The following is a 14,386-nucleotide window of genomic DNA, read 5'->3' as shown; positions in this document are numbered from 1 at the left end:
TGAGCAAATCAACCCCAGGACTTATTCGGGGGACGTAAACACCAGCATCGGTTGTCAAGCGATGTTGGGGGGGACAAACACAGACACACAAACATATGATGGGCTTCTTTCAGTTTCCATCTATCAAATCTACTCACAAGGCTTTGGTCGGCCCGAGGCTATAGTAGAAGACACTTGCCCAAGGTACCATGCAGTGGGACTGAACCTGACCTATAATGTATGTATGTGTGTATTACTGTCTCCTTGCCTTGACATTTTGTGATAGATGTAAACAAGTGTCAACATCATGCAAGCAGTGTCCTTTATTTCCAATCTTCCATAAAAACATGCAAGGTCAACAGAGAAGGCATCTGGCCATAGAAAATCCACCTGTTTCAACAAATTCTGTCCAACCCATACCAGCACTGAGAAGTGGACATTAAAATGATGATGACAATGTCACTTCCAGCACACACTACTCAAGCATATGAGTTCTGCTAAAAAAGTATTGATCCTCTTGCTATGGTAACGAAGCAGCAAAGAGCTCCAGTTCTATATTTGAGAGATGAGGAATTATGTACATTATTTACATTTGACGGATATTTGTCCTCATCAGGTGTCATGGGGAAATTTCGAAACTGGGTTCTCATTCCTAACATAGTTTTTGTTGCTATTATTATTATTATTCAGGTCACTGCTTGGAATCGAACTCAGAATCTAGGGGTTAGTAGCCCTTGCTCTTAACCACTACGCCATATGCCCGTGGGTAGGATCTCTTTGTGTTGAGGAAGACGAAAACTTTTACAAAACAGCCATAACAATGGGTTTAGGGTTATGACCTCAAAACAAAGGCTCAATCTTTGCATTGGAAGATCTCAACAGGATTTTAAGATGCCAAGGAAATCTATGCCAAAAATGGAGTTCCATGAATGTTTCCATCAACAGAAATGACACTGGATAAAGTGTGTGACTTCAGAATGTGGACTACTTTGAAGGGGATTAAATGTTGAATTGATATGTGTCATAAATTTTCTTTTTATAGCACCAGTCCCAATACTTTTTGATCAGACTCCATATATACGATGACAGTAGAAAAAAAATGTCATACTCACAAGGGATGATATGTTACCCAGTTGGGCAGGGTCAAAACGAGTCAGCTTTTTGTCTGGCGGGCCGGCGGCCCCTGGATCATCAACTGCCGGCCGTTTTGTTGCCATGCTGTTAGGATTGTCAGTTTTGGAGACACCTTAACTTCATTGACACCCTGGAAAACAAATTAGGAGATAAGCGGAATGTATAAAATGATGAAAATGCATGTTTTGTTTTTTCTTATGTGGCATCTTTCAAATAATTTCAAAATGAAAACAAAACAATTATATATACAGATTCAATAATGCAAAAGAATAAGAAAATAAAACACAAGATTAAAATATTTTCTTCTATGAATTTTATATATTAGTTGCTGTTGTTTAGCTCTGAGCCAGATGTGTGAGCAAAAGTGTTTCTCCTGTGGCCATTCTGTCTTAATTCAAATATGGTCTATCTAGGGTTAGCTAATGTATCTTTTCTCAGTGTTGTTTTATCCCAAGATCAGCCTTATTCCAGAAGATCCATGCTCAAAAGTGTTTCTGCTGTGACCATCCTGTATTTTAGATTTAGTGTATCTAGGAATACTTAATGTCACATATCTTTCTTTGATGTTGTTAAGTCTCAGGAAGCTCTGATACCAAAGGGCTACAGTCAATACTACTCAGCCTTGACCATCCTGTATTTTGTTCAGTGTATCTAAGACTACATTATGCAATCTGATCTTTCTTGGTGATACTGTTTCTTTCGGTAATAAGTCAACAGTGCTGAACTAGAAGACCTGTTATCAATAATGCTCCAGTCACTATCTATTTTATCTTGTCAATTACTGACACAGAGTGCATCTAGTACTCAAAATGGAATCAAGTTCATCCTTGACGGTGATTTAAGTTGGGTCAGCCTTGATCAAGCAAATTTGTAATTAAAGGTGTTCCAGCTGAGACCAAACATCTTATTGTAGACAATCTATCTAGAACTACATTATCCAATGTATCCATTTTTGTTATTTAACCTAGATCAGTCCTGCTCAAGTAGACATATGTTTGGAGTTATTCCAGCATCGACTTTTGCAGACACAACACATACAGGACAATATATGTCAATTTATTAAGACAAGTTAACATTTTTAGAAATAATACATTTCTAAATCTCTCAGAGAGATTTATGCAGTAGTGATACGATGAAGTAGTTGTATGCTGTCAACTTAATGTGACGGTCCCCTGAAGGGAATAATACTGCTGTTGGTTAGACCTAGGAAGCTGCACCGCTTCCTGTCGGCCTTGACACATTTCCTGTCTCCTTATGTTTACGAGGGGGAGACAAGCACCTCCACCCAGCCATGCCTGCATCCAGGGACATGTTTCTGAGTCTTTGCTCATCATCAGTCTCAGAAACATGTCCCTGGATGCAGGTTTGGCTGGATGGAGGTGCTTGTCTCCCCCTTGTAAACATAAGGACACAGGAAATTTGTCAAGGCCAACAGGAAGTGGTGCAGCTTCCTAGGTCTAACCAACAGCAGTATTATTCCCTTCAGGGGACTGTCACATTAAGTTGACAGCATACAACTACTTCATAAGTTAACAAGCCTATAAATCTGCTTTGATTATTCTGGTCACTTGAGAATTTAATGGAAGTAAAATCTCTGTGTAGGTTGTAGAAATGATTATGAAAAGACAACAGGAAAGAAATTAAAGGATGGGTGGAAAGCAAAGAATGGGACAAAATTACGAGATGTGGTTTAATTTAAAATGAGGACCTTTATGTACTTTAGGAGCAAGATTAACTCTTTAACATTGAGATTACTCTGTCAAATCTAATCCTTATTTATTCACATTGTTTTGAATTAATCATACATTATCTTATAGATTGGAGATTTCAATGACATGATAGTTTATCTTTAGAATGACATTGTAGGGTAGGTGTGAGAGGTCAGATATGGTCAGTTTGAACATAAAACAGGCAGAATATTCAGTGAGATATGGCTGGTTTAAATGCTAAAGGGTTAAAGTTTACCATATAATGATAGTAGCTTAATTCAATATTAAAAAAAAAAAGGCAAACAAATAATAAAATATGCTTAACCACAGAATAAAATGACAGATAAAAAGTGATTCAATATTAGCTCCAGATTAGTGCTAGTCCAGAAGACCTATGATCAAGGTATTCTTTTTCTATATAGAGGTTATCGTGAGTTAAACTTGACCATGCATCAACACATATGCACAAACCTCAGCTTGATTTTTTTTTTTTTTTTTTTTTTTTTTTGCTAAGATTAGCAATTACTGAAGCATACAAGTGTACCTTGCATTAGTTTTGCTAATCCACTGCCTTGGATTGGAATTCTTTTATTGACCTTGAAAAGATCAATGACAAAGTTGACTTCAATGGGATTTGATCTCACAACACAAGGTATTGGAACAAATACTGCATGGCATTCTCTCCAATGCTCTACTGATGTTTCCAATTCTTAGCAAACAACCAAAAAGAATATGGTGCAGACATGTGGCTGCTATTTCTAGCAGATCAAGTGATGGCATACACAGATACTCTTCCACTGGTTTCAGTTTTGCTTTGCTTAAAAGTCAGTCCTTACTAAGCAGATTAATAATGAAAGCATAAGAATCCTGTCGTTTTAGGGAATACAAGGTATACTTGTTTATTTAAGACAGTATGATGAGATTTCAAAGAGATTTGACTGCTATTTCTACTTGAGTGACTGCATAGAGCAGGTAAAGGCAACCTATTATGAGAAGTGAGCCGCATGGGGCACAGCTCATCATCAGGTGGGCTGCACTACTAAAAAATCCAAGGTAATTTTTTAGCTAGGCAGGACAATCAGAAAGTTGTGTAGGCTGCAAGCTGCCAATGACTGCTATAGAGGATCTCTTGGTGTTTAATCCCAGGTCAACCTTGAACAAGCAGACCTCTGATGAAAGGCATTCAACAGTTGTGATCATCTGGTCTTTTTATGTCAGATATGATGTATTCCTCTTTTGTTAAAACAGAATGGCTACTGTTTCTAGCAGATCGAGGCACACTGGAAAAATAAAATAAGAAAAAAACATAATGGAGGCTCACTTTTATTGGAGATAAGTTCACTTTTTACATACTTTGAATGAAAAGCAAAGAGGTATTTTCTAAGTACAGATTTGTGAATCAAGATAATGAACAATAGTTGATTCAGATAAAGGAAAATAACAGAATCTGTCATACAGGATGCCAATAAAGTTATATAACCTAACATGAACTCATGATCTCAGAATCTAAAAAGGTCTATTTACCTTTGATCGCATACGTAATGTCACTGACATCATTAAATTTTCCAATTCAGGTTAATGGTGCTTATGCACTCACATACACAGACATATATATATAACCACACACATTCATATGAGTTTATTTATTTTCACATATAAACACGTGTGTGTGTGTATATATATATATATATATATATATATATATATATATAAAAACTTTAACTTGTTTCAATCATTTGACTATGGCCATGCTGAAGGACCACCTTGAAGGGTTTTAGTCGAACAAATCGACCACAAGACTTATTTTTTCGTTAAGCCTAGTACTTTCTCTATCCGTCCCGTTTGCCGAACAGCTAAGTTACAAGAACGTAAAACACCAACACCAGTTTCCAAGCAGTGTTGGGGGACAAACACAGAAAAAAAGACGTGCGCGCGCACGCACACACACACAGGTATATATATATATATTAATTATATTATATATATATGACAGACTCCTTTCAGTTTCCGTCTACCAAATCCACTTACAAAGGCCATAGTAAAAGACACTTGGCCAAGGTGACACGCAGTAGCACTGAACCTGGGATCATGTGGTTGGGAAGCAAGGTTTTAACCACACAGCCACCTATCTATCTATCTATCTGTCTACACACACGCTAACACACAAATTGTTATTGGCAATTCATAGTATTGTGTGCTGTGCCATTGTATTTAATCATAAGGCTTGTATTCAAAATAATATGAGCTGAACGGGGTGGAGGGTACGAAGGGTAGAGAGAATAAAATAATCCGAGATATGCAAAAACAATGGGATGATCATGATCACGTCTGAAACGTCTTTCACCATAAATCTACTCGAGCAAGACTGATCCGAGGCTAAGCAATAAGGAGTACACTGTGCTTTGAAACAAAAGTACGGATGCGATCACAAGTGGAACGCTTTTGACTATAGACAGGTCAACTCGATCATGCTTGACCTGGGGATTAATCTGATAGCTTTGCTTTGTGATAATCATAAACACATTGTGTGTGTGTGTAGTAAGGAAACAACTTGGAATATTTATGTAATAAAATAATAATCCTAATTTTTACTTTCATGAAAAAAATTTTGATTTCATATTCGTTCTCTACACATTTTTTTTTACATCTAGTAGGCTGTTTCTTTTTCTTCTTCTTTGCTTTCGTGATCGGATCTTAAACTGTATACTGACAAAAAAGAAAGTTTGTATTATAATAGCTCTAAATGGTTAGAGATAAATTGACAAATAAAACCGTTTAAACATACATACATATATATATATCACGAATTATGCAGTTAGGTATAAAAACATTTGTTCGATCGTATCGCACATACCTTATATTTATGTATGTAGTTACGTTTTATTTATGTATATACATATATATAAATACACATTATATATATATAATCAACATACATAGATCTTGTAGCAAAACTAACTTGCAGATTGACACATACCATTGTTTACCGGCCGATCTAAGTTACAAGATCAATGTATATAATACTATATATATATATATATGTGTGTGTAAATATGTGTACAACATTATAAACACAAATATACGCATATTAAAATCTACACAGAAACATATACATACATGCATCGTTAATTTATCACATGGCAATCTATAATCGTTGCAGTTGCGACCGCGGAGCAATCGGATGATAGATGGGAATCAAACGTATCATATTTTATCATGGCAATCATTAATGAAGTTTTGTCACTGAGAGAGAGTAATAATGTACATATAGTGGGAGGGAGGGAACTTTTAAAGGAAAATCAAATGAGAAATACAATCAATACAAACAAGTTTGTGAAACATTATAAATATTACCAACCTCAATGCATATAAACCGCCATGTTTTGCACAAAAATAGTCTCGAACCTAGAAGCTTTTTAGTAACTTACTGAATTTTTTTTTTATCTTTTTAAAAATATCAAGAATATAAGAATAGAATGAATTTGTAATTTACTTTAAAAGCGAAACTATAATGTTAATTAAACAATTCTGAACTCTTAAACAAGTGTTAACATTTTCCAATAAACTTTTATTTTATATATATATATATTTATATTTATATTAAACTCAATTTATAACTATATGTGATGTATTTTAACTTTTATGATTTTAATTATAAAACAATTGGTTTTAATGAAAGAAACATACAACTTAAGAACGCCACAATCATAAACGGAAGCAATTAGTTATACTTGGCTATTTATAATACCGTTTGTCTTGCTTTGATTTTGAATATAATTTAATTTTTAAATGAAGATCCCTAAAATATACTTTAAAATCTTTTATGATACATCACAAAAATATACCCTAATTTATGATCCTAATGATCATTTTATTTATTTATTTATTTATTTATTTATTACTTCCGCAAATTACTACTCTCTAACCAGTAAGATCGCTATCTTAGTTTACAACTGTATTAGCATTTAGATAGTTTTTAATTTAAAATACTAATATTTATCTTATTATTACGTTTACATTGTCTAAAAATATGATTTAGAAATTGGAGAACAATTAAGCTTCTGTAAAAAAAAATAATTAATAAATAACTTTCCTCTTAGTTCTCTTCTTTTGCTTATGACAACGATGATGATGATGATGATGATGATTGTTATTCTAGTGTAACTTCACTGAAGCAAGACCTGCTTCTCCTTACATTCAATGCAGTAAATATTTACTGTTATTAGTATGATGCCGGTAATAATGCAAGAAGCAAATGTTTAATCTGCAAAAATTACAATCAATTTTTATTTAGGAAATTTAATTTTATGAAATTTGATGTTAATTGTATGCGTCTTTTTTTTCATTTTTTATTATTATAAATGATCAACAGTGTAAACAGTAATATCAGAAAAATAAAATCACAAAAGTATTAAAATAAATTGTTTGACGGCTTGTTATTAAAAATATCATTTTTCAGATTTGAAAATTTAAAAAAAATGAAATAAAATTATACTAAATCGAAAAACTGATTTAAACAATACATTTTTCAATTATGAAAAAAATTTTTTTTTTTTTTTAGAAATATTCACTGCCGAGTATTTCTATGTTGCTATCAAGATGGCAGCTGACGTTGACGAGTTGGACATTAATCCTGTATATCAGGCCCTTCAGGTAAATATAACAATTATAACAGCTTATTTCGATGGAAACGAAAACTGTGTTCGAAATGTGAAAGCATCTTTTGGTAACAAAAACATTTTTTAAAAAGATATAAGCAAGAAAGCGTGTGAAAGTTATGCTTCTGCGTTCAGCAGACGAATTTAGAATCTTGTCTTATAAATTGATTTCGTTTCCTAAACTTAAAAATAATTATCATTCTTTACACTAGTCATAAGAATCCTGTTAGGTAGCTAATGTTATCAACTAACTTAACATGTTTCTTTTTCTTCTGCCTTGATTGTTTTCATTTATGCGTATTATTTTTAGAATCTCCCTGAAATGTGTTCTGTCAGCTGAGATTGGAATTGTCAAACAGCTGACTCTAATTTCAGCTCCTATATAAATAATTATGTATACATGTATGAAAGTATGTGTTATTTTAGCTACAGAAGAAAGATCAGTGCCTTTAACACTTTTCAGGGTATTTGTGTCTGGTGACAAGTAGGGGAAGTTTTTCTCAGTTGGAAAACCTGGCTAGAATTCTTGCAATATAATGGAACTGCTAAAGGCACTCATGCCGGGTTAGATAGAGATTTAGAGAATGAAATGATCGACTCACCTGAACATCCCAGCGACACCTTGGAAATTGTCAAGTGCTAATGTGCAGTTTGAGACTAAACTTCCCAAATGATGCGCATTATTTTAAGGTATGCAATTCAGCAACCACGCCTAGATCTACGTATACTGGACACGTTTCATCATCATATTTATCGATAGAGTATATCAGTTTATTTTATTGGTTCAATGCAAGTGATGTGGGCTGGATAATTGTAGTTGCATCCTCTACACATGACTGGTATTTATTTGATCGACCTTTCCCACCCACCCGAGGAATGGGTGATGAAGTCAACTCTACTGGGATTCGATTCCAGAAACGAGGAATGGTCAGCTAAAACACTGTTAAGCTTTTTCTTCAACACTCGATCAGTTTTGCTATTCTGCGGCGCACATGGTAGAGACGTAACCGAACCCCTCCCACCCTTAATAATTTTTTTTTTACGGAAATCCACGTTTTTGGCTATGGAAATTCCGATTCTGAAAAAAAAAAGGTAATTTTTCAGATTAACACCCGCACGATCTTCACTAGGGTTTTAGGGTGAGGGTTTAAGGTTAGGGTTACGGTTAGAGTTTTAGGGTTTGGGTTAGGGAATTCCGTCCCTAACCGTAACTCTAACCCTAACCACTAACCTTAATCTTAACCCTAAAACCCTAACTCTGACCCTAAAACCATAACCGTAATACCCTAGTGAAGATCGTGCAGGTGTTAATCAGAAAAATTACCAAAAGAAATTGGCAAGAATTGCAATTTCAAAATTTCTATCCCCCACCCCCATTTCTTCATTTTTCACTTTTTTCAGAATTTTTTTTTGGCGAAATACGTAGAAAAAATACAGAGATTATGATTCTGAAAATAAATTATTTGTAATATTTTAATTTTTCAAAAAAAAAAAATTTAAAAAATTACCCCAAACCTTCCCCTCTCAAGCCTCCGGCCGTCAAGCAGGCTATACACATGCTAGAAAGAACAGCCAACTCTCACAAGAATTTGTTGGGCGAAAAAAACTGCGATAAAATAGTGAAAGAAATATGTAATCAATCTACTCACCTTTCGGTAATTTTTCAGATTATCACTCGCACGATTTTCACTAAGGTGTTAGGGTTAGGGTTAGGGTTAGGGTTACGGTTTTAGAGTTAGGATTAGGGTTTAGGGTTAGGGTTAGTGTTACGGTTTTAGGGTTAGGTAATTGTGCGGGTGTTAATCTGAAAAATTACCGACCTTTCTGCAAAGATTTCTTTCAGAGAAATTTCCCACAGTAAAATGAGGAATACTGTGAAATTTTGAAATTGCGATTTTTGCCAATTTTTTTTTTCAGAATCGGAATCTCTAAAGCTGAAAATGTGGGTTTCTGTAAAAAAAAAAAAATTAATAAAATAGAAAAAGAATAAAATAAACTACCCCTCCCCACCATGCACACAACCAATCCTGGAGACCCTGACAAATGTGAGGAGTCATAGATGCTGCCTTTCCTCTTGTGACTAAACCATGCAAAGAAAAAAAAAAAAATACAGGGTACTTTGTCTGCTCTTCTACCGGCATTATACTACCTTGATGACGATGATGATTTCTAAGATTAGGACAAGACCACATATTTGGGAGAAGGGATTACTCAACTATATCGATATCAGTACTTTATTCTGGGAAAATGAGAGGCAAAGTCGACCTCGGTGAGATTTGTACTCAGAACATAAAGGACCATAACAAAATATTTGCAAGGCATTTTGTCTGACAATGATTTCTTTATTAGCCATTTGGGCCCTAACACAAAAATAAAGACATCGCAATGACTAGGTTACAAAAATAGGAAGAGGTTTTGGTAAATTTTCAGATTAACACCTGCACAATTTTCACTAGGGTGTTAGGGCTAAGGTCAGGATTAGGGTTTTAGGGATAGGGTTTAGGGTTAGGGTTAGGGAATTCCGTCCCTAACACTAACCGTAACCCTAACCCTAAAACCCTAACCCTAATACCCTAGTGAAAATTTTGTGGGTGTTAATCTGAAAATTTACTGAGGTTATTAGCTATAGACAAAATGTTAACAAAAGTCATCATGGTAAGAATAAAGCTTTAAATAAGGAAAATTCCTCAATTGAGGGGAGATTCCACTCAGCGTTTATCTTTTAGCCCGCTGCAATTAGCAACCAGATTTCTCCCAAACTATATCCATTGGGTATAGTTTTTAAGGAAAGATTGACACATTGGATAACATTTTATTTATTATACTGTGTCTGAGATGGGGGGAATGGACTAGTTATGGCTGGAACGCCTGTTATATATCTGCTCGGTCAGGTTTGACCTAGCGCTAAGGAATAATGATTAGTAGTTATTTGATTGATTTTGAAAGAATGAAGGCATTATCGATCTTTCATCTTGTTCAGAGCTGATAAAAATAGGATTTGATCTAATATGTAAACTGATATGTCTATCATATTTACTCATGTATAATAAGAAAAAATTCATATAAAAATCGGGGTAAAACTTAGTAGAATTATACGAGTGTGAAACTACGCACGCTATTCCTAGTTGTTTTTACTGATCCTACTTAAGGAACTAGAGTCGATAAGGAACTAAATGAACAGTTCCTAGTGCTTAGGTTTTTTTTTTTTTTGTATGTGGACAGTTTGTTCAGAGATCAGCTGGTGTCTCTTGCAAATACGACTGGATTTAGACCTAGTGGGGCACCTGGACCAGTTGATTTTGGAGGCCCTTGCAGTTTTGCTAATTTAAAACACAAGTTAATACAAAGGGTCCCATTAAATCTAGGGATGTCAATAGATTCAGAGGAACTCAGTTAAATTTAATGGCCTTTTGAATCTAAAACGGCCCAATGAATGAAAAAGGGCTCAATAATGTTAAAAGAACTATTGGATTTTAAAAAAAGCAAACAAATTACAAACTATTTCATTGATTGCTGCAAATATATTGAAAAAAATTTTAACTCCAAGATTTAGGCTTTTCTTGAGTTAGAACACAACACCCCTTCCCCAAGCTCAGGGCTCCTGGACCATGGCCTACATTAGCCTATGTATAAATCCGACCCTGCTTGTAGAAGAAAAATTTATCTAGAATCTAGAACTAACTTTTGACTTTTGTGAGTCACTTTTAGCACTTTTGGTGTATTTAAATTTCCATTATAAATAAAGTGGTTGGACAACAAACAGGTATGAAGTAGAGAGGCCTCTTAATCTTACTGAGGATATGAAAACCTCTATATGCTGGTGTTAGGATAAAATGTACTGAGTACATTCGGTGCAGCGGAAACAGTATAGAGAAAACTCTTGTTGAGGACATGACAGCTAATCTAGTGCTGGTGCCAGGATAAAATATACCAAGTATACTCTGTAAAAGTGATTAGTTTTAGAAGTGCATTGAGCCATAGAAAACACACCAAAAATAAAATGTACAAATGAGATGTGGTCGTCCAGCCCATCAAGGTGAGCTGTAACTTGGAGCTTGGTGATTTGTCCCGCTTATGCCAGTATGTGAAATGATGATGATGATGATGAATTAGAACATGAGAAAGTAATGTAAATTCATTATGTACATTATTTACATTTGATGAATATTTGTCCTCATCTCGTTTGTTGTTAACACAACGTTTCGGCTGATATACTCTCCAGCCTTCAAGACACCGGAAGAAGGCTGGAGGGTATATCAGCTGAAACGTTGTGTTAACAACAAACAAGATGAGGACAAATATCTGTCAAATGTAAATAATGTACATAATCCCTCATCTCTTAAATATAGAACTGTAATGTAAATTCAGTTGGGAACTGGAATTTATTTTGCTTGCTTATTAACAAATTGGATCTCCTTTTTATTTTCTGGCTGTGTGTGTGTGTGTGTGTGCATGTATGCGTGCATGTTTTTAAATGTTTTTATATTAAGTCATTTGGAGGAGGTGGGTCAAGTCCTCCCAGACTAAAAGATTAATGAGATTGATGACCAACCAGAACAATTGCAAGTTAGTATTTAGTTTTGTTGTTTTCTTTGTGGTTGTTGTTTAGCCTTTGCCCAGTTCTGACCAAGCAGACATATTATCAAAGAATTCCAGCCTTAACAGTCCAGTCTTTTTATATATTTGTAACTGCATTTACTAATATGTCCTTCCTTTTTTAAGTTCAAATTTGAAGACATTAGGCTGGTGTTTCCAGCAAGATGAAAGTTGAGTAACCATGTAGTTACTCCTTTGTTGGTTCACATTTTGTTTCAAACTGCTAAACTTTGAAAATAATTTTTTAAAAGAAAGATAAACCTTTTATGACATGTTCTTGTATATGTTGTCTATCCTCAAGTATTGTCCCCTTAATAAGCAAGAGGTGTTGCAGATAATCCCTAGCTCTCACTGAGCTCACCTTTAAACGAGATACTGTTCTGTTTCAGGGTTTGCCCACATAAGAATTTAATGATGGGAAATAATAGATGGGTAAAGTATTTAGTACAAGATCTAGAAATGAAGTTATAAAAGTGATTACACCCGGAAAGAAGACAGGTGGACCAAGTAGTTTTGGCTGATAATGATACATAATTTATAGCTTGGTGGGGCAGAGACCGTTTTGGTAGACCTTCACTATTCTGGCACAAGAATGGAATCTGATATTTGCTATTTATCACCTTTAGTTTGGCAGAGTCATGGCAGCTTCAGTTCCATTATTTGTTTTGGCAAGGTTTCTACAGCTAGATGCCCATCCTAGTGCCAACCACTTTACAGAATATATTGAACGCTTTTTTATGTAGCAAAATACCAAAATGGAAACCACTCTTCTTAATGCCACAAGATATTTCAGCTCTGAGTAACTGTTGATGTTTTATAAAACTCATGAGAACATAGACTCATGTACTCCCAGGATGGTGTAAACAGTGAGGGGGGCAGCTGAAAACAGATTTACAGGATTGATATCCGGTTTTCACACATTCAATGTCCATTGCTGGAATTGTAATTGGTTGACTATCTCTACATGAGACGTCTGTGATTGCTGTGCATGGCTGGCTTTCTGTTCACAATGCTCTGAATACAATTATTGGAACCGGTTCAATTCATGCTGGGTGAATGCCGACAGGATATTAAAAAAAAAAATACAGTACATAACTCAAGTGGTACTGATATTGAAATGCTGTTCAACACGTCCAGAACAGTGCTGCTCCTACACACAAAAATATTCTAAAACAAAAGGAAAAAGATATCTGCCTGGTTGGTAACAACTCTATGACTAATATATGCCAGTCTCTAGTTTGTTTATATGCTGTATCTTCATTCTGCCTCTTCTGTTGCTACTATTACAATCTCTACTCTTGAGACCTAGCTAGTTACATATCACCAATACCACAACATGTCACAACCATTTCTCTTTTCCTTGTCACAATAGACACTAGGCCCCATACTAACTACAGTAATCCCTTGACTATCGTGTATGTTATGTTCCAAAAACCCCACAATAGTGAAAATTCATGAAGTAGAAACAATACTGTATATTTTTTTCTTTTTTTTTTATAATTTGTATATATTTATTTTTTCATAAATGCAAAACAACACCATAGAGGAATCGATGTAAGCTTCAATAATAAACCGCAATAGATGAATTGTGATATAGCAAGGGATTACTGTACTAAACCTGGTCTGCCATCTCTAGGATATCAATTCCCTGGAAAACTCTCCCCAGCCATATTTTTCTCACAAGGATTGACTTGTAGCTATTGAAGTTGAACAACAACCAAATCAGTCGAACCAATTCTCTTGCTGGACCTGTAAATGTCATAATCGTGTTCACTTTCTCCTGACAGAAACTGTATTGAACAAAAAATAAAATAACAAAATAGATTGCTTTCTGCTTGTAGACTGGGTGTTTAGCACTGTTAGAAATATATAAAATTTGGGACATTATACTTTATAACATCTTTCTCCCTCTTGAAAAAACGTATAACCAATCTGTTGTAAAATAATTTTAGGGTTACAATCTATGTAAAGAACATAGTCATGCTACAACTGAAGGAGAGGTGTTTCAACTTAGTTAGATCGTTGCCAGTGCCCCTGGACTGGCTCTTGTGCGGGTGGCACATAAAAGACACCATTCTGAGCATGGCCGTTGCCAGTACCGCCTGACTGGCCTTTGTGCGGGTGACACGTAAAAGCACCCACTACACTCTCTGAGTGGTTGGCGTTAGGAAGGACATCCAGCCGTAGAAACTCTGCCAAATCAGATTGGAGCCTGGTGTTGCCATCCGGTTTCACCAGTCCTCAGTCAAATCGTCCAACCCATGCTAGCATGGAAAGCGGACGTTAAACGACGATGATGATGATGATGAT

The 14,386-nt window shown here is 35.2% G+C and overlaps 2 protein-coding genes across 7 annotated transcripts in view; one reads left to right on the top strand and one right to left on the bottom strand.

The window, feature by feature from the left end:
- LOC106875949 (E3 ubiquitin-protein ligase Bre1) overlaps window positions 1-8,177 on the bottom strand; it is a 51,350-nt gene extending 43,173 nt beyond the window's left edge. For 2 of the 5 annotated variants that reach the window (XM_052973514.1, XM_052973515.1), the window contains exons 1-2: window positions 6,181-6,316; window positions 1,092-1,243 (exon numbers count right to left, since the gene is read on the bottom strand). In XM_052973514.1, coding sequence (XP_052829474.1) covers window positions 1,092-1,196 — 105 coding nt within the window. In that variant the 5' untranslated portion in view covers window positions 1,197-1,243; window positions 6,181-6,316. Of the gene's footprint in view, window positions 1-1,091; window positions 1,244-3,366; window positions 4,103-5,939; window positions 5,964-6,180; window positions 6,318-8,082 lie in introns of those variants that run through there. The other 3 variants (XM_014924282.2, XM_014924283.2, XM_052973517.1) reach the window with 3 other exon arrangements.
- Window positions 7,384-14,386, top strand: part of LOC106875951 (putative uncharacterized protein DDB_G0284213) — a 57,777-nt gene continuing 50,774 nt past the window's right edge. For both annotated transcript variants that reach the window (XM_014924286.2, XM_014924285.2), the window contains exon 1: window positions 7,384-7,475. In XM_014924286.2, coding sequence (XP_014779772.1) covers window positions 7,422-7,475 — 54 coding nt within the window. In that variant the 5' untranslated portion in view covers window positions 7,384-7,421. The remainder of the gene's footprint in view (window positions 7,476-14,386) is intronic.

This window comes from Octopus bimaculoides, chromosome 16, assembly GCF_001194135.2.
Source record: "Octopus bimaculoides isolate UCB-OBI-ISO-001 chromosome 16, ASM119413v2, whole genome shotgun sequence".
Classification (NCBI taxonomy): Eukaryota; Metazoa; Mollusca; class Cephalopoda; order Octopoda; family Octopodidae; genus Octopus; species Octopus bimaculoides.
The sequence above is the reverse complement of the archived record's forward strand: the minus strand, read 5'-3'. Positions and strand labels throughout refer to the sequence as shown.